The 21,774-nt window shown below is 37.7% G+C and overlaps 1 protein-coding gene across 1 annotated transcript in view; it reads right to left on the bottom strand.

Moving 5' to 3' along the window:
* Positions 1-8,164: 8,164 nt before the first annotated feature.
* LOC126438160 (39S ribosomal protein L46, mitochondrial-like) overlaps positions 8,165-21,774 on the bottom strand; it is a 34,840-nt gene continuing 21,230 nt past the window's right edge. The window contains exons 4-6 of the mRNA XM_050090537.1: positions 16,482-16,624; positions 12,275-12,403; positions 8,165-8,417 (exon numbers count right to left, since the gene is read on the bottom strand). Coding sequence (XP_049946494.1) covers positions 8,268-8,417; positions 12,275-12,403; positions 16,482-16,624 — 422 coding nt within the window. The 3' untranslated portion in view covers positions 8,165-8,267. The remainder of the gene's footprint in view (positions 8,418-12,274; positions 12,404-16,481; positions 16,625-21,774) is intronic.

Genomic DNA, 21,774 nt, shown 5'->3' with positions numbered 1-21,774 from the left:
CCCTGCGGGGAGCCGCAGAAAGGCCTTCCGCACTTGCACTGTGGGCAAAGACTGTGCTACCAGGCACTTTAAAGTTCTTGTTTCTTCGGTTTCAGTTTAATGGCAGCCAGTGCTCGATTCCAGATGGCACTTAATTGAAAACTTGCATCCCTATTGATGAGACTGTCTGTTGTACAGATATGCATGGCCTTCTCAAGAGATTATGCTGCCAACAAAACTTCAGTCTTCTCGTAAAACATGCAATGCCCTGTGTCCAGGCAATGCTCTGCTATTGTTGATTTATTAGGTTGCCCCAAGCGTGTATGACGAGACATTCAACACAATGTTGCTGCACAGTTCGACATGTATGCCCAATATATTTCCCCCAATGGCAGGGAATCTTATATACACCATGTTTCCTAAGCCAAGATGCGTCTTTGACCAAACAAAATACTTCCTCAATTTTTCTGATGGTTGAAACACATACTTCATGTCGTGTCTCTTCAGGATTCTTTATATTCTTGAAGACATGCCACCAAAATATGGCAATAGCGCCATTACAATGGGTGCCTCCACATCTTCATTTACATCACTGCTCTGAACTTGCTCAGAAAGGAGAGCATGGCGTATCTACCAGAACAGCCGTTCTGTTGGAATACTGCCCTTCGGCAAACTGTCAGCATTCGAGACCACACGTGCTCTACGTACCAAAAGGTAAGACACTACCGCATTGCAAAGGATGACGACAGCTTGTGGCCTTCAAATATAGCTCTGTGTGAGTTGATTTTCAGTAGACATTATGGCCCAGTGTACCATCAGCTTTTCTTTTGACCATGTCATCTAGGATTGGTGATGTGCCATTTTTCTCCACTACTATGATGAACTGTTTATTTGGATGGAGCGAGTTAAGATGCCGGATACACATAGGTAACGGCTCTATTCTGTGGGGACACACCACAAATGTATTGTCTACATACCTCCAGAAGCGGGAAAGTTGGTGACTCGCCAACTGCAGCGCTTTCTTCTCAAAATCTTCCATAAAATAGTTGGCCACTGTGGGAGAAATAGGACTTCCCATGGTGACACGGTCCATTTGTTCAAAATATTGGTTATGGAATAAGAAATAAGTTGAGGTAAGAACATGGTTAAACAATACAACGTCTTTCTTACACTGATAAATGCTAATGAGTCCTGCAGAGGCACTTTTCATAAATAAAGATAGGACGTCGAAGCTAACCAAAATATCTGACACTTGTAGCTTAAGTGAATTCAGGTTCGCTAAATGTCCTCTGAATTTGGATATGGTGGTCACTTTCGCCTATGAGAGGTCCCAAAAATGAAGTCAGATGTTTAGCCAGGAAATAAGTAGTAGGAACTCCAATGTTGCTCATTATTGAGCGAAGAGGAGATTCGTCCTTATGTATCTTCAGTAGACAGAACAGTCTTGGGGGAACTGAAACCTTTTGGTGCAGGCCCTTAATGTCTTTAGTTAGAATAGATCTCTTCTTGAGAAGGTCTAATGTTTTGCTATGGATCTTGCACATCAGATCCTCTCTTTGCTTGCTATAAACACGATCATCGAGTAGCACCTCTGTCTTGCCGTTGTATTCAATTCCTGTAAGAAGGACAGTCACGTTCTGCTTGTCAGCAGATAGAATGACAAAGTCTTTGTCCACCTTCAAGTCTAGCAGAGCCTTCCTTTCTGCTGAACTGATATTAAAACCTTTTGGTGGAGCTCATGTTAAAATTTGACAGGTGTCCCCTCCTAATCTCTTCTGCAATGTCACTAGGTAATTTCAAAATTGCCTCTTCTACGCCAGCTGTCACTCTCATATAGGGTATGTCCCCAGATCTCAGTGCGTAGTTACTTTTCTCGACCACTGAAAACACATAATAATACAGCATCCTGCCCATGAGACTGAACATGGTGCATCTATGTCCTGCATTCCCTTCTTGCGGTTGGGCCTCGAGACAACTTTACTTGGATATTCAGTGAGCCTTAGCTTGTTGTTGAGATCAGTCAGCTAGCACCCACGCAGCACTATCTACCCAATCCCAGAATGCAGCTGAAATATTTGAAGAAATCTTTAGATGCAGTGATAGTAATTTCATGGACACCATTTGCAGTTTCCATATTGTATAACATAACCTCTCTCTTAACAGGGCTGCGCATGCTTGTCATTTAATTCTTGCACTCAATAGGATGTTTAAATTTAATAAGATGATATGGTACAGTATCAAACACATTTTGGAAATCTTGAAAGACAAAACCTACCTGTTCTTGTGTATGAATACAGTAAACTTTCACAGAGTGGTTATTCTTGAATTCATACTGATCAGTTGAGTGACACTTCTTTTCAATCACAGTAATCCAATATTTGAGCTTACAATTTGCTATTTAGTCTCCAGTTTTTTTTTAGTGTGCAGTCACAATAGAGTCATTTTGATTATCTGAAATTAAATCCAGATGGCAGAATTTTTTTTTAATATGATTTTTCTGTTATTTGATGAGGAAGTAAGTTGCAGTAATTGTGCAGAAATTCTTAGGGTCCACATACACTGTTGTAAGTTCTCAACACTGCAGGTGTAATTGAGATACATTGTGAGCATACCAGATATACTGCAGAGATAAGAATGCCTGTTAGCACCCTCACAGTACAACATGAATTCTATGTTTGATTGGGTCAGCACAAAATATCGGTACTACCAGAGCACCACTGTGATTATGGGCAGCTTATACAGTTCCAGGCACCCACAATACTTGTGAGACACCCATGACTGCACACACGCAACATAAGAGGAGCAATGGAAGACCTGAAGAAACCTAACAACATCCATAGAGAGGACATTTACAGTCTTGCAATGTCCTGATTGCCAGCAATCCCAATTTGATGAGCCAAGTGCACTTGGTGAACAACAGCCTCACTAGCCATAGCCACAATCAGTTACACAAACATCACATGCATTGTCTTTCCACAACTAAGAACAGGAAAACATGCCTCCTGTAAGCTTGTTGATCTGCAGTGGGCTACCAGTTAATCACATTCAGAAGCCAAATGATCCATGTAGTCAACAGTGGTATTTTAGGGCCAAAACTTTGATATCAGTGACTTTATGGCACTGTTAAAAATACAATATACTGATTTCTGATGTCGCTGCAGAACAACAGTTACACAATAATTTTTAAATGAACACATTGCCATTTGACTGCAATGTTGTTTGTTTAATTACGACATGGCTTTTGGTCAGCCTTTTATGCCATTTTCAAGTGATTGCTAAAAGCACAAACAATTCTTTTAACCTCAGAAAATGTCGTAATACTTTCTGATACACTGTGTCTGTAGACTTGCATCATACCCACAATATTTAATTGTCTTGCTATTTGTTACAATAAGAAATAGTATGAGGCATTTTACTTCTATATAGCCCATTGTCTTCCAATATCAGTAAGTGTGACAAAGGTATTATGAACCAATGAACAACATTAAAAAATTTAAAAAAATAAAAGAAAAGAAAAAACCCATGTACATGAGCTGTATGAATATTGTATATATTAGATGCTGTACTGTGGCTTGTATGTACAAATGCATCTTTTTGTTGCTTCTGTGATTGGCAATATGTATGTTACACCTTCCTTGAGTCACATCATATCTATGTTTAATGGTTTTATGTTCGTTGCTAATAAGATATTATGTACATGTGTACTGATGTATTACTGCTTAATTAAACCAGATTTGTTTTATTTAAGTATTTTCCTACTAAGGACCAGTTACTGCAGACTATGGAATTTATAACACATTATTACATTTCTGAAGGCGTATCACAGCTGTTATACAGGGTGTTATAACAAGGTACGGCCAAACTTTCAGGAAACATTCCTCACACACACAAAGAAAGAAAATATGTTATGTGGACATGTGTCCGGAAACGCTTACTTTCCACCACAGCTGTTATACAGGGTGTTACAAAAAGGTACGGCCAAACTTTCAGGAAACGTTCCTCACACACAAAGAAAGAAAATATGTTACCTGGACATGTGTCCGGAAATGCTTACTTTCCATGTTAGAGCTCATTTTATTACTTCTCTTCAAATCACATTAATCCTGGAATGGAAACACACAGCAACAGAACGTACCAGTGTGACTTCAAACACTTTGTTACAGGAAATGTTCAAAATGTCCTCCGTTAGCGAGGATACATGCATCCACCCTCCGTCGCATGGAATCCCTGATGCACTGATGCAGCCCTGGAGAATGGCGTATCGTATCACAGCCATCCACAATACGAGCACGAAGAGTCTCTACATTTGGTACCGGGGTTGCGTAGGCAAGAGCTTTCAAATGCCCCCATAAATGAAAGTCAAGAGGGTTGAGGTCAGGAGAGCGTGGAGACCATGGAATTGGTCCGTCTCTACCAATCCATCAGTCACCGAATCTGTTGTTGAGAAGCGTACAAACACTTCAACTGAAATGTGCAGGAGCTCCATCGTGCATAAACCACATGTTGTGTTGTACTTGCAAAGGCACATGTTCTTGCAGCATAGGTAGAGTATCCTGTACGAAATCATGATAGCATGCTCCATTGAGCGTAGGTGGAAGAAACTAAAATGAGCTCTGACATGCAAATTAAGTGTTTCCAGACACATGTCCACATAACAGCTTTTCTTTATTTGTGTGTGAGGAATGTTTCCTGAAAGTTTGGCCGTACCTTTTTGTAACACCCTGTATATTTTATTTATGTATTTTGCATCATATGCAAGTGTGGATGCTGCACTGTTGTGGTGCAGTTACAGTCCCTTATTCTCTATTCCCATTTATCTCCCTTGGCTCCCCACCTTCCCTACTCTCCACACATTTTTAACCAACCACCCCCACTCCCCTCCCTCTAATACCTAGTTCTAATACTACATTTCCTTCCCTTCCAGTTCACTATTACTCTTACATCCACAAGCTAAACATACAACAAGTATTATATACATAGCCTCTAAGTCAAGTCAAAGTTTGTAAATTCCGTCATTGTACTGTCCTTAGTTAACATCCTTGTAATGAATAAGATCTGTATCTATTGTAATTAAGATAGACTGTACACATACATGAATCTATTTACAGTATGTAACACCAAAATAGATTTCATTAGGATTTTTCCCTACTAAGGGACGACCACTCTACTTCAAGCAAGTGCAATGCATGTTTACATTTCCACAAGCATAGTATGATTACTACATATTTTCCTAGTTTTACTATATTTCATAAATATTGCACTGTGACTGCAGTCTCATATTTCCTATCCCATCCCACACCCCTACTCCCTCCCATCCCTCCTGTGTCTTCTGGTCTCTCTCCCATTCCATCATCCCCAGCTCTCCAGCCGGACAGTATTATTATACCAATGTAATCCAATGCATTACCATTCTCCTCCACCCAGCTGCCCCACCCCCCACTGCCCCCTGTTCCTTAATGCTTTGTTGGGGGTCTATATCTCAGTCTCTTGTAACACCCCCCCCCCTCCCCCTATTTTGGAGCTTTCAATCACTTACCTGTTCTATCCCCCACCCCCCATCTACCACCCCAACTTTATCCCACATCTGCACTCTCATTTTGATCTTTCCTGCTTTAACATGTCCCTTCTGTCATTTTATCCAACCCCCCCCCCTCCCCCCAAATCTGTATCACCAACACACACACACCTTTCCAACTATCATTTACCCCCTTCCCACCCCAACACTACCCTCCCATCGCTGTTTCAACTCCTGTTGTTAACTTTCATATTTTTATTATCAATAGCACTTACTATATCTTTTAGTGATTAATTGTCTTTGAATTTTATTTTATTTTGCTCCTTTTACACATAAGTTCCTCACCCAACTTAATGTGGGTTCACTTACAGTTGTTGACAATTTGTTGTATACATGTTTATTGCCAATTTTAGTATTCAGTTGTTCTATTGCCCATACTCTTTGATTTCGCTATAATTACGACTCACTAGTATTTACTGATCTTTTTACAAGATGATCATTTTACATCTGGCATTTTGTTGGGAGTAAATATTTTTCTCAATTTATGGCCAATTTTGAGCTCGATGTCCTGCAAAATATGTTAACAACATAAACTGTAAGTACATTCCAGTATTTCGTAATTATACACTAATTTACATACATTAATTAAGCCACTTTACAACTTTTGAAATTTCACATGGCCTTACTGTAAGCAATTTTTGCTTTTAGCAATCACCTGAAAATGGCATAAAATGCCATATAATAAACAATACAGTAAAACGGTGATGTGTTCATTTAAAATACACACACACACACACACACACACACACACACACACACTAACTTAAGCACCCATTCCCATGACTCCTAACTAAATTAGTCTATGGTCTCAGGTATATTGCTGTAAAATGACCAAATCGTCAGTTATTTTAGCATTTTATAAAATAAATTGAAAGTACACTCAGAGTGATCTTAATGTTAATGTGTGAAATTTGGTGAATATTTAGATGTGAGCAGTGCATTAATGCTAACAGTTAAATGAAAAAGCATGAGTTTTAGGTATGATATTGCTGTTGCTGTTTTATCCAGAATATGTGCTGACTCTCTAAGTTCTCATCTTATAGTAGTTTGACTACAGTATCTTAATCCTCAAGTTGTATGTTGTGGCAGAGTTAGTGGCCTAAGCTATATAAGCAATAGCGAAACACAGAGTATACTCTGAGTTCCTCATCAAACCTCTAGTGGCATCAAGGGACCAATGAGATGTTTCAGAAGACTGTCAAGAGGTAGGGAGGGGGAGAGAGAGAGAGAGAGAGAGAGAGAGAGAGAGAGAGAGAGAGAGAGAGACTGACGTATTGGCATCTAAGCATCTCAAAACAGAAGTTTTTCTACACCCAAAAAATTCAAGTAACAGACCTCGAGGCGTTCTGTAGTTTCAAATATTGTATGAATAATTTTTATTGCTTCTATCATTATACAATTGCTTCATCATTTCCTTTCCTTGTGTGTACTGGAATTTAATTTCTCTTCTATTAAACAGCTACTTTCTCCCTTACTTCATGTGGCGATCAAAGAGTGAGTTTTCTAACCTCATTCTCACATTGCTACTCTTGTCAAGTTATATACCTACTTTAATGGCATTCAGTGATATGTTTATCTCATTTCTGATGTGCTAATGAAGGAATAATATCCACTGACCTGTTGAGTAACTATCTCACTGAAGATATTACACAAGTATGAAACTGTTAGTTTTTATCAGCACAGTTTCACGAGTTTTTATTGATCATCTGATTGACAACAGTGCAGAAGCTATTATATATAAGGTCAGCAGCAATTTTCCAACCCTACAGCCAGCCCCTAGCAGAACCCAATTAAATTCAGAGGCAATAAATCCTACAGGACGAAAATTTACTGCCATATCAGACAATATTCTCCACTTTCATTTGTATGATACTGACTAAAACAAGACACCCACAGAAAAGTGGTACAGGGAAGATATAAAACTTCACCAGCATCAACTAAATGCTGGACAAAGGTTTCCTCTAGACTTTTCTAGGCATTTCAGACATCAGTGGTACACATCCATCTTGTTCCTACATGCTTTCTGATGTCATATACACAGTTTTCATAATAATGTTCCCTTGTTCTGGGAGAAAACATTTAAGTGGTTGGGTGGGGAGGACCTTTGCTATTTAATTCCTGAACCGCATTTAATTCTTTGAAGCTGGTTTAACAAACTGAGTATACAAAAAAAAGTAAGTAAGATTTACAAATTAATGTTTCCGTCAACCGTAGGTTCTATTTGTTCATGTGTCTTGAGTCACTTCATAGGTACAAACAGTTACATCAACATTCAAATTGGGAGTTGGGAATCATTATAAGAAAATAATTAGCACTTTCCAAATAATAAGTATATATTTCAGACAGTTCATATCCCCTATCACTAAAATATATGATCACTACAGACAGAAAAATAAGGGTTGTCTCAACATGACTGCAGAAAATTCTACTACATGAACAAAATGAAACTCAAATGGCGCTTCATAAAGATAGACATTTGTACGTATTTTCGTAAATATACTTAAATGCATATAGTATATAATATGTGGAGAAGGAAACTGCGAAATTATCTAAAAGGGTGCATACAAAGAAGGAATCATATACAAAGCACTCATTATTAAAAACACACTGTAACAGTATCCAAATCCTTTTATTTACAAACAAACTTTATTAAACACATATTTACAAAATAAATACTGTAAAATGAGAACCATTCACATTCTCTGCATTCTAATCAAACTACAAGAAACTGACTGATGCTGCGATAGTAATCTCTATGCAAAATGGACTGAAGTTCATCATTATTGAGCCACTGAAAATCATTTAACTTATTCTTATTTGTTTTGACGTCACCAGAAAGGTACCGAGCTTTGAAGAAAAACACCTGTCGGAGAAAAATGGCATATAATACACTTTTCAGAATGTAATAAAACTGATAAATTTTATTTCATGCATGATGATATGAAAATAGAGTTGTTATAAAAAAAATTGTTATGTTAACATAAGTGAGAGGAAGGAATGCAAAATTAGACACACGGTTCTTCTAAAGAAGTGATTTAAGTGCCCTCATCAGTGTGTGTTGAGTGCATCTGATGATTTGTGAGTGAATGTGTGTACTTTAGCTAGAAAAAGTGCAAGAGCTCCAAAGCTAGAGTGAATGCTGCTTCCTGTTACGTGTTTCTGTAATCCACTCAGTCTGCTGATTGGCTAAGGTGCATAATAAGAAAGGCAGCTTGGTCACTCAGCATGAACCAACAGATGTCTCTGAATCTCTGCAGTTTGCTCACAGTACCATGGCCCTTCCTAGCAGTAATATTCTGAATAGTTTTCATAGCAAAGTATTGAAAGAGATTCATAAGTTTTCAAACACTTGCATTATATATTAAATGGATCAAACTACTTATAGCTACCCAGTTTTGTTTGTCCTAAAAGCGCCCATGATATTGATTTGAAAAGCCGTGTTTTTTTCAGCACATAAAATAGACAATGCCTGTGAAAGAACTGATATACCCAGTTTGCAGATGTAAATTACATCTGAAATACATTTCATAACATTGCCGGTAATATGGGATTATTATGGAGATAGACACCTCGAGATTAGACAGCACAACATTCTAAAAAGTGGAAGTCCCAAACTAGAAAAGAAACTAATTTCAGGTTTGTAACTTGGCATGCTCTGAGGGCATTTACGTAGGAGACACCTACAAAACACTCATTCTTTGTCCCATCTTTGAATATTTCCCAAGCACGTGGGACTTACACTAAACTAAATACACATAACAGAGGATAATAATTTAACCTTAGACTGGCTTATCCAGTTTAATGGAGACTCTGTACCATGTCGCAACATGACGTTCTCCACTTTAACAAATCACTGCCAGTGATGAAAAGAAGTGATAAATAAAAAATAAATGAATGTTACACCAAAGCAGAATAGTTCAAACATGATAGGTACTACCAATAAACACACTCTCATAGTTTAGTGAATAAATTATTTCTTCCTATAAAACTCATGTAAGTCATGATAACGAAGTTGGCAGATTTTCAGTTACAAGGACAGAAAAGGAAGTAACTGAATCTAAAATTGCAATGAAAGTACCATTTGAAGATTTAATGAGCTGTTGCTTTACTCTGTCTCTAATGCGTGGGATTACAAAATATTGGTTGCACAGATATTTACTGGTTCATGCTGAATGACCAAGCTGCCTTTCTTATGACATCATAAACGTTAGCCAGTAAGCATTTAACCTTGCATGATGCCATTTTGCCACAAACAGCAGGTGGTGTGTAGGCCCATTAAGGACTTAGAAAGGTTCCTCTTATTAGTAAAATAGTTTCTCAAAATGAGAAATGAAAACTCTCCCGTAGGCAGAAATGTTTTCAAGTAATATAGGTTATGTAATGTCTTTCCAAACTATAACAAAAATCTTGATTAGACCACATCTTTCACGCTTTATATTAAATTATCTTTAGTGATCATTGTAATAACATAGTTTTTCTTTCGAATCTGTTTGCGAAAACCAAAAACAGTTCTCATGTTTTAAACTGCTTCTTAAACAGTATTAAATTACTAGTATTACTCATAATGTTTTGTTCCTATTTCATTCCTAACGTTCTTCTGCAAACAGGTGTTCAGTTTTAGTACACTGTACTTTACTGACAAGGTAGGTTGTGTGTGTGTGTGTGTGTGTGTGTGTGTGTAAGTGCGCACAATTTTTAGCTGTTTGCGTTATCTTTTCATAAGGTCCCTTTAATGTGTTCAAAAGTGTGCATGTGCAGAGTGTAGAGTGTAGTGTATTCATTTATAACTTTTCACCAACAAAATTCATGTTAAAATCATTTGGTTGCAGATGGCAAGCTATAAGTATAGGATAATGTATAAATTGTCTGACATAACCTCGGAATGTAAAATTAAGGTACTGACAAAATCAAACAAAAACTGTCTTTAGGCCTAGTTTTCGTAGATGAGTTATCACTTCCAATATATTCAGATTTGTTAGATTTGAATACAGAAAACCCACTGATAATGGCACAGAGGTGTTTTGGTCACATGAAAAAAACAGTTTTTTGCATAAAGGATGGACCTTATATCCAAGAATAATGACACATAAACTGCTAGGATTCAAATCAAACTGTTAAAGGAAACCAACGAATGAATTGGCCTGCAGACATAATTTGAAAAAAACAGAACAACTAACATCAGAGATGCCTCCAACATCCCTAGACGAAATATGAAGACATTAGCAGTGAAGAAAAATTTTAGCTGTGCAGACAAATTTAAGTAACTGTGTGAGATCTGCATGAAAAATGGACTGGACAAGGAAGCACTAAAGGAATGAATAAACAAACTTGAAGCACCTACCAAATGTCACCTATATCGACAATAAAAAACGTCTTTCACTAAACACTAAGATACTTCACTCTGAAATGGTTCTGAAGCCAGTAGTTATGTATGCAGCTGAAACATTATCTCTTAATGCAAATAAAGACCTCCTTGAAGAACTTGAGAGAAAAGAGTGCAATATCATTATGGTGATCATCGGATCCTATTACAAGAATAGTATCCACCACAAAAGATCCAATACGGAAGTTTAAGGCAAAATACAAAAAATTACAGACTCAATCTCCAAAAAATGTGTGCAATTTGGTAGTCATCTCAAACAAATGGAAGGAACAGGTTGATCAAGAAGATCCTCCACTTTTTTTATTCAAATCCCATAACCACAACAATGCCCTTGTTTAAAAATACTGAGAATACTTCCAAACGCACAAATAAAGCCTGACAACACCTGTGAGACAGATAGCTTCCGTAAGAATATAGCGTCGAACATGCTACACCAAGATGAGCAACCAAAAAGTAGACATTGTGCCCTTAGATGGAGGTGTGTAAAGAAGTCCACTCACAAAGAGTGAAGGAAAGAAATCTGGGCTTCAAAGAAAGCAAAGCTCAATGTCAAATGTAAGAGGATTTAACATGGTTTTAAATGGTCCCAGAGAAATAATAATAATAATAATAATAATAATAATAACACAAAAGGACAAATGCTAGTAATACTCTGTCTGGGCTAAAATGGTACAGTAAATAAATTGATATTGCTTGTCTACCGTGATTAAGTCTTCCAACTCTCGACTTTCTGCTTATGTAGTGATTAAATACCAGATTCATGAAAGTGAGCACACCAATACTTTGCAAGCAATATGGCATGATGATTTAAAGTCACTAACCTCTTATTCCCCTCATATTACAGGCAACTTCCTCCTCCTCCTCCTCCTCCTCCTCCTCCTCCCCCCCCCCCCCCCCCTCCAAGGGCATTTACAACAACGTAAGTTATTATATTAAAATGTAAGGGAAATCACAAATAAAATTACTGGAGAAATTATGAAATCAGTTAAATATGCAGACTCAACACAGTGAAATTTGACCTCATGGAATACAAAAAGGAAGAACACTTAATGTTTGCTTTCTTTTTCAGACTGAGTAAAAAGGTAGGAACCCTTATTTAGTCATACGGTACATAGTTCTAAGACAAAACAAACAGCACCTTCTTAATGATGTGGTATGAGCTAGGGCTTCAGTGTCAACAGTTGCTCGCTACTACATGGGAATATATCAGTAGAACCTTATGGATGAGTTCTAAATGTCCTGCATGTAATAAAACAAATTACACTATTTCATTATTAATGTACTACCTACTTGTTCTTCAAACAAAATTCTGGTTTGTGAAGCTTCAAATACCTTACCTTAGCTCCAACTGATTCATTGCGAACTGCTGTTGGGTACCTATACTTATAGAATCCACATGGAGCATTTCCAATGAACTGAACCCTTAAATTATTTCCGCAACTTTCCTTAAGGACTCGCTCTGCAGCCTACAGAACAAGAAGGGAAAAAAAAATAACTTTCTCAGAATTTCCTAAGTGTCTTTTAAACAAGTCATTTTAAGTACACTTGAAAACATTTTCAAGTAAAATGATAAATATTTTGATTTAGTACCTGAACAGCACAGCAAAGTGCTGTTTTCTTTTTTTAAATAAATAAATAAATACGAGTTTTAGTTATGAAGACTATTACGTGAAAATATACTCAAGCAAAGATTCTTACTGAAAATAAGTAAAATGATCAACTTTCCCCAAAGTTCTAAGATGTCTTTACCACTGGTTACTTCCCCATTCCCAAGAGCTCTTCCCATCACATGTGTATTTCTGGAATCATTCCTACTTGTCTTACATTTGCTTCTGTTCTCCTAAGATCTTCATTTACAAAACACATTTTGCCCACCTTTAGTATAACCGGCAGTCAAATAAAAAGGCGACAGACAGGAAAAGGTAAAAAAACTGTGTATTATTTAAAAAGTAATTACCATAACTGTTACTACATTTATCCCACTGTGAGATAAAATGGCCAATGCCTTCATAGAAAAATGCTTGCAGTTGTCTACAGAACCATGATTGTACACAGGCATGCATCTCTTTGTCTGAAGCTATGAATGTCTTATTTCAGGGCTCCTAAAACATCAGATGGGGAGATACCGGGACTCTATAGTGGATGTGTTGGGGGCTTACTAAAGAAATTTTTGCAGCTTGGCAATATGTGCTTCCCCCCCCCCCCCCCCAGCACCCCACCTCCAAATACTGTTTTGACTACAAAGCGGTAGTTACTCAGGAAAGCCTTTACATGTCCTCCATACAATCCTAATCTCTCCCCATGCAATTGCCATATTTTTGGAGCCCTAAAGAAAGACATTCACAGCCAACGATTTGCTTCAGATGAAGAGGTGTACACATGGGTACTATCACAGTTTTGTAGGCAACTACAAACATTTTTCCATGAAGGCATTGATCATCTTTTCTCAAAATGGGATAAATGTTGTAACAGTTATTGCAATTACACTTGAAAAAACAAACAGTTTACTTACTTTTTTCCATCTGTCTTGTTTTCATTTGACTAGTCAATTTGTCATTTGTGGAACAAGTACACATCCTTAAATCAAAATTTTAGGGTTACACTTTTCTCTCTAACACTGCGTGTTCCAATTCTCTGCATAACAAATTCACTGTTTTGAGCTTCATGCACAGTTTATCAACGATAAATTATAATATTATGCACTACATTCAAGGCGTTTCGAAACAGTACTGAAAAACCTACGCATTATAATGTATGCCTGGAAGAATGAATTAAGAATAAGAAATCATTTCTGGGAATTTCATGTATAATACTACAGAGTATCAAAGCATACAGGTCTGCCAACTACACACCAAGAAGGCCTCATCTGAAATGGTGTAGCAGTGGAAGGGGCACCAAATTTGTTATGAAAATCAGTAAATTACTCAATGGACAGTATTTTTCAATACAGGTATTTCATTTATTCCAAGCAAGAGTCGTTCATGATGTCATCATCTAGACAAGAGTTGACTGTAATCTGAATCCGTTTTAGCAAACTAATAGTTTCTCTCAGGCAATAAAATTTTATTGATTATGAAATACAAGTTCTTGAAGTTTATTCAGAATTGGAAATGTTTAATTAGTAATTACATGCCATAATTTATTTGTTTAATATAAAGGTGTTTTGAATTTTGTATGCATAAAAAAAGTGTGAATTTATGTGCGGCTTTTACTCTGAGACGAGTTATCACTTAAGAGTGCTAAAAGTGCATGTGTACAGTTCGCTGACCTGTGTGGTGAATTTTATTTTGTGACCTTGACCTGAATGGAGAGTAAATCCAGTTTCATTTAAACTTTACATAAGATAAGACACACCAAGTTATTACAAAAGAGTCGTTTACCCCATTGGGGAAAACTGAAACCTGCATGCTCGGTTTGAAATATGTTACACATCAGCGCGTGATTGAGCTGTCCAGTAAATCACATACAATAGTTGCAAATGTGTGTGGACTTAAAGCACGAAGTTGGAAATTAATTTTGAGACAAGTGCTGATTTTGACAAAAATTAAGCAAAAGTTTATTCAAAATATCGAGGTCCAGTTTAAATTGAGACATGTACCACTTTATTGATTATGTTGCCTAGCAACACTGTAAGGCAGCTTAATTAATTCATTAGAATGATTTGCGATGTAGTAAAGCCCATTACACACACAAAATGTTACACAAAGTTTGCTGACTGCATGAGAGTGTTTTTCTTTCCACAAATGCCAATAAACCGGCAATTTCAAAAGTTAAATTATTAACTGTTGTGTAACTTCAGTGATTGTTCAACACCACTGCGGAACTTGTTGTATCATGTCTCTTCACAAGGGATCTCAAGAAGCCGGGATATACAAGAAGAGAAAGACTTAAGAAGAGGCATCGGCATAATGGCACAGTTTTTAAGCCAGACTGCAGAAACGGAAATCATCATTACTGCATTACTGCACAGCCATAAAAAGCTGCAGTCAAAGCTCCTCCTCTTTCTAGAGTAGTACACGATCTACATACTCCAACAGAATACTGCTGAGTCTCAGAGAGTATTAGTGACACCCAATTATGATACGTTACTGTGCCATCTTGGACTACGAAGTCCTCTGACTGGTCATCCATTAAAGATCTTAGTATACTTGATCAGTATGTAATAGTAGATATTTCAACTACCAACTATAACAAGTGAGGAACAGTGTAAAGCAAGAACATGCCATTTTCAGTGATATAGAGATGGCACAACATTACATATATAGTATTCCAGCTATATTCAATGGGATGAAACTCTTCATAACAGTAACCAATTGGAATTGTATCTTCCATATTTTTTATTTAGGTTAGCACCAGCACCTCCCACTCCCCACCCCCACACCTTTCTGCCACCCCTGTTCATGGAATGGAAAGAGGTGGAGGAAGATGCACAGGTAAGAGTGTAGACTATGGATAGAGAAATGGTAAAAAACAATGGGTAAGTGTGAGTAGGGGATGAGAGATGGGACTGTACGAAACTGTGATGTTCCACTACAGATAGAAAGTATGAACATGGAACATACAATGAAACCATATGTTCCTGTTGTCACTGTTGTGCTGGATGCAACACCAGGCTCTATATGACATCAGCATAAAAGTTATACTTCTGTCTGTTGGCATTAAAAGCTTAATTTCATAACATTCAAAATGCTTTAAAAAACGATCATTCAACAAGTTGATTTGCAACCCTTGTATCTTTACATTTGGATTAATTTTTCTTAAGTATGTGATAGAACTGTAGAAAAACAGATGCAATGACAGTTATGTTACATAAGTTTTCAGAAAAATAAAATGGTAATCTTCATGGTATGTTGGGTTAGTTGCATGACAACTTTAGCGTTCTCACAAAAATCTGGAGAGACAAGTGTGGTTAAAAGCAATAAAACAATAGGTTGAAGTCCTGACACAAAACAAAATATTAAGTTTCAGCACATATCTCATCTGGTAAGCTACCAATGAAACTAGCATGTAACACAGTTATTAGGCCTCTAGTATTTTCCTTGTTCATTTCTCTAGGAAGTTAAGTTCTCCAAAGCCTCAAAATTTCAAATTTTGTCAATCTCTCTTGTTTGCATTACTCTTTCATTGTAGGTGAGGTAAAGTTATTTCTCCAAGAAATATGCGCGAGATTATTTTTATCAAAGTGATGATATTTTATAATCAGTTACACTGATGTACTACACTTGAAATATCGTAAACTCATGAAACTGTGTGGCCGGTTAATTGAAATTTGGCAAAACAGGTAATGGATTGTGATATGTGGAGACAATATTGATTTTTGTGCAACAAAATTTTGCCCTCTTTTGCTTAAATTCATACCTATCATTCATTTTGGAGTTATTCAATAATTATATGGGAAATCTACCAGCATCATTAGTGAGTATTGCCTCACCTATCTTCAATGTATTTTAATCATCATCTTGTACTGTTATGTTAATTTCATTTTCAATTTATTAATATATTTAAAAATGAATATGTTTCTGAGAACTGTATGTGTAAAAATACCTGTCGCATTGTTTCACCTTCAACACGCACGCCTTGAGGAAATGCCCACACATGGCCATTACCAATTTTCATTTGTCCCAAAAGCATTAAAGTTGTTGATAAACAACGTTCCAGTGATTTCTTATTGCCTTTACGATCTGCATCTGTGGGAAAAATTTTAATTTAGTATACCACACTCATTAACAAAAATTGATAATTTCACCACATTATTTTCAAAAAATATTTTCTCTTAATCATCAAATGTAACATACAACAGACAAGTTAAAAATCTTTGACATTCAAGTAACGAAAGAAAAAATCTATAATCACATACTACTAATATTAAAATATTGTCCTTGACTAGTATGTTGTTGTTGTTGTTTGTTTGGGAGGAAGAGACCAAACAGCAAGGTCATCGGTCTCATCGGATTAGAGAAGGATGTCAGCCGTGCCCTTTCAAAGGTACCATCCCGGCATTTGCCTGGATCGATTTAGGGAAATCACGGAAAACCTAAATCAGGATGGCCGGACGTGGGATTTAATCGTCGTCCTCCCAAATGCGAGTCCAGTGTGCTGACCACTGCGCCACCTCGCTCGGTCCATGACTAGTATGAAGAATTACAGTTTGTACAGAAACCAGATGGCAGTTAAAAGAGTTGAGGGACATGAAAGGAAAGCAGTGGTTCGGAAGGGAGTAAGACAGGGTTGTAATCTCTCCCTCATGTTATTCAATCTGTGTGTTGAGCAAGCAGTAAAGGAAACAAAACAAAAATTCGGAGTAGGCATTAAAATCCATGGAGAAGAAATAAAAACTTTGAAGTTTGCCGACGACATTGTAATTCTGTCAGAGACAGCAAAGGACTTGGAAGACCACTTGAACAGAATGGAAAATGTCTTGAAAGGAGGATACAAGATGAACATCAACAAAAGCAAAACGAGGATAATAGAATATAGTCAAATTAAGTCGGGTGATGCTGAGGGAATTAGATTAGGAAATGAGACACTTAAAGTAGTAAAGGAGTTTTGCTATTTGGGGAGCAAAATAACTGATGATGGTTGAAGTAGAGAGGATATACAATGTAGACTGGCAATGGCAAGAAAAGTGTTTCTGAAGAAGAGAAATTTGTTAACATCGAGTATCGATTTAAGTGTCAGGAAGTCGTGTCTGAAAGTATTTGTATGGAGTGTAGGCATGTATGGAAGCGAAACATGGACAATAAATAGTTCGGACAAGAAGAGAAAAGAAGCTTTCGAAAGTGGTGCTACAAAAAAATACTGAAGATTAGATGGGTAGATCACATAACTAATGAGGATGTATTGAACAGAATTGGGGAGGAGTTTGTGGCACAACTTGACAAGAAGAAGGGATCGGTTGGTAGGACATGTTCTAAGGCATCAGGGGATCACCAATTTAGTATTGGAGGGCAGTGTGGAGGGTAAAAATTATAGAGGGAGACCATGAGGTGAATACACTAAGCAGATTCAGAAGGATGTAGGTTGCAGTAGGTACTGGGAGATGAAGAAGCTAGCACAGGATAGAGTAGGATGGAGGAGTTGCATCAAACCAGTCTCAGGACTGAAGACCACAGCAACAACACAACATATCCCCTACATTGCATGTTAGGGTTTTTTTGTGTTGGCTATCCTTGGAATGCAACGATCGGCACTCTTTTGTTTCTGCTGTTTGTAAACAACATGCTTTCAAACACGAAGTTAGTTTTGTTCAAGTGTGATTGTGAGTAGTTGTTATAATTACATTTGTAGTGCTTGTTTACATGTGTTTAGTTGTGTTTACTGAAGATGATGAAACATAAAGGCATTTTCAAGAAACGACAATTTAGAGGAAACAAGTTTAGAAAGAATGGAATTTTCACTCTACAGCAGAGTGTTCGCTGATATGAAACTTCCTGGCAGATTAAAACTGTGTGCTGGACCGAGACTCGAACTCGGGACCTTTGGAGGCAATGAAGAGAGATGTTTGGGACATATTCTCCAGTAAGTCCTCTACTGATGATAAGCCATGTCATGGATTGTGTCCATCAGGAAAACATTTGTGGTGCTAATACAACAGGGCTCAGGCAACTGGAGAATCTTATTCTCACCAGCATTCTCTTCCTGCTACTGTTATTACTGCAGTTAAACCTATTTTCAGAGACTTGGCTCATCCTGACCTTCTAAGGAAATGTCTGCACGGGCAGACACAGAACCCAAATGAATGTTTCAACAGCATAATTTGGAACCGCCTTCCTAAAACTGTATTTGTAGACGTGCATACAATGAAACTAGGGGTTCATGATGCTGTTATTACATTCAATTGTGGTAGTGCCGGAATGTGTTGGGTACTGAACAAGCTGGGAATTAATCCTGGTGAAAATATGATCACTGGGCTGCAACACTGCAATTAAATGAGGATAGCCAGTGCAAACAGGTCTGCATCTAATATGGCCAAGAAAGCAAGACAAACATCCAGGAATGTGAAAAGGAAACCGAAAGACATGCTAGAGGCTAAAGAAGGGCTATCATATGCAGCAGGACAGTTTTAATTAACTGTAAGTAACAAATTTCAAAAGTTTTTTTCTTTAAAGTCAATTTCCCACAAACTAAAATTTTCAGTACATATGCTCCATCATATCAGAAACTATCATAGACAAATGAATGAAATTTTCAGAGACTCTGCATAACAAAAAAGCTACCTCTGGTACTACATTCATTAATATTCCCCCATTAGAAAGTTCACAAAAAATATTTCTTAATAACTATAAAATGGATAAATTAGATTTTAGTACAGTTGACACTATTAGCATCATGTAACATACAGTACAAATATTAAGATCCTACATCAAATAGTTTTTTCAAGAATGGGTCAAATACTTGCCTACATTAACATGGGTTAGATACACAGGGTGTGGGCCCCTTAAGGTACTGAAAGGTCATAAAAACAAAACAAATGAGAGCGAAACTTTATTTTTAACAGAGTTGACTGTGCACCATGGGGATGTTGTGGTGTGTGCAGACACTTTTAAATTCCTCTAATTACGGTACTTTCTGTCGTCCATTTTCCTGGAAGTAAGCTTTTTCTAGTTCAGTAAAATACAGAGAATCAATTTTTTGACAGTAATTCACATACGTCCTGTTAATGCAGTTAACCTCCTCCATATATAACTTTATAGTCATTTGTTATATTTTCCAAACCAAATGTCTGTGAGAGCAGTGTCCACATTCCTGAAGCCAACAGATACCTGACTCTGCATCACATATTACAAATGATTTCGCATTTGTCATGTCACTAATCAAGCAAGTTCTTAAAAGCTAACAAGTGAAGTTCAAAAGACTAATGACCTCAGAAGTTGAGCCCCATAACGCTCAGAGCCATTTTGAAGTTCAAAATTTGCAATAAACACATACACAAATATCTCTAGTAATAAGTAATAGGTGTGGAACTGACTATCTGGGCACATCTTGCTTTTTACACCACGTGTTTTAATGCACGTGAAATTTGGTGCAAGCTAGTTTTCTTCAAAGTGGATACTGGGATAACTGATAGAACTTTCACCTTTTCACTGTACAATGCATGCAACTGAACAACTGAAATGATGTTTGAGGAAAATCCCTGACAATCTGTACTAGGATAGTTTGGTTTATTTTCTTATGAAGACAGAACTTCTATTCTGAAGAGATTGGTCAGCTTTGTTTTGATGAAATCATCCACAGCATCAGTAAATTCTCTGGCCTTTTAATATACACGTTTACAGACACAAAATCTATATTGTCCATACTATGGGAAATTACTTGTCCACTTGCTGTCATTATTGATATTCTGTCAAAGCATCTGGAACAGAGGAAGTTTTCTCACTGGAATCATATTTACTTAAAACAGGACTTGTACTCCCAACCCAAAGTCAGTCTCACTTTTTGCTAGTGTTATACATCTCTCTTTTTATGAACATGCAAATAATCAGTACGGTTCACTCTCTAGCAGAACATACACTAATGGCCATTAAAATTGCTACACCAAGAAGAAATGCAGATGATTAACGGGCATTCATTGGACAAATACATTATATTAGTACTGACATGTGATTACAGTTTCACGCAATTTGGGTGCATAGATCCTGAGAAATCAGTCCCCAGAACAACCAGAACAACCAACTCTGGCCATAATAACGGCCTTGATATGCCTGGGCATTGAGTCAAACAGAGCTTGGATGGTGTGTACAGGTACAGCTGCCCATACAGCTTCAACATGATACCACAGTTCATCAAGAGTAGTGACTGGCGTATTGTGATGAGCCAGTTGTTCGGCCACCATTGACCCTGACATTTTTATTGGTGAGAGATCTGAAGAATGTGCTGATCAGGGCAGCAGTCGAACATTTTACGTATCCAGAAAGGCCCGTACAGGACCTGCGACATGCGGTCGTGCATTATCCTGCTGAAATGTAGGGTTTCGCAGGGGTCGAATGAAGGGTACAGCTACATCTGAAATGTAACATCCACTGTTCAAAGTGCCGTCAATGCGAACAAGAGGTGACCGAGACATGTAACCAATGGCACCCCATACCATGATGCCGGGTGATACGCCAGTATGGCGATGACGAATACACGCTTCCAATGTGCGTTCACCGCAATGTCGCCAAACACGGATGCGACCATCATAATGCTGTAAACAGAACCTGGATTCATCCGAAAAAATGACGTTTTGCCATTTGTGCACCCAGGTTCATCGTTGAGTACACCATCACAGGCGCTCCTGCAGCTTCAAGGGTAACCACAGCCATGGTGTCTGAGCTGATAGTGCATGCTCCTGCAAACGTCGTCGAACTGTTCATGCAGATGGTTGCTGTCTTACAAACGTCCCCATCTGTTGACTCGGGGATCGAGACGTGGCTGCACGATCCGTTGCAGCCATCCGGGTAAGACGCCTTCGACTGCTAGTGATATGAGGCCGTTGGGATCCAGCACGGCATTCTGTATTACCTTCCTGAACCCGCCGATTCCATATTCTGCTAACAGTCAATGGATGTCGACCAACTCGAGCAGCAAAGTCGCGGTACGATAAACTGCAATCACGATAGGCTACAATCTGATCTTTATTAAAGTCGGAAACATGATGGTATGCATTTCTCCTCCTTACACGAGGCATCACAACAACGTTTCACCAGGCAGCGTCGGTCAACTGTTGTTTGTGTATGAGAAATTGGTTGGAAAATTTCCTCATGTCAGCATGTTGTAGGTGTCGCCACCGGCTCCAACCTTGTGTGAATGTTCTGAAAAGCTAATCATTTGCATATCACAGCATCTTCTTCCTGTCAGT

This window comes from Schistocerca serialis, unplaced genomic scaffold, assembly GCF_023864345.2.
Source record: "Schistocerca serialis cubense isolate TAMUIC-IGC-003099 unplaced genomic scaffold, iqSchSeri2.2 HiC_scaffold_1261, whole genome shotgun sequence".
Classification (NCBI taxonomy): Eukaryota; Metazoa; Arthropoda; class Insecta; order Orthoptera; family Acrididae; genus Schistocerca; species Schistocerca serialis.
This window is presented reverse-complemented; position numbering and strand designations above follow the sequence as displayed.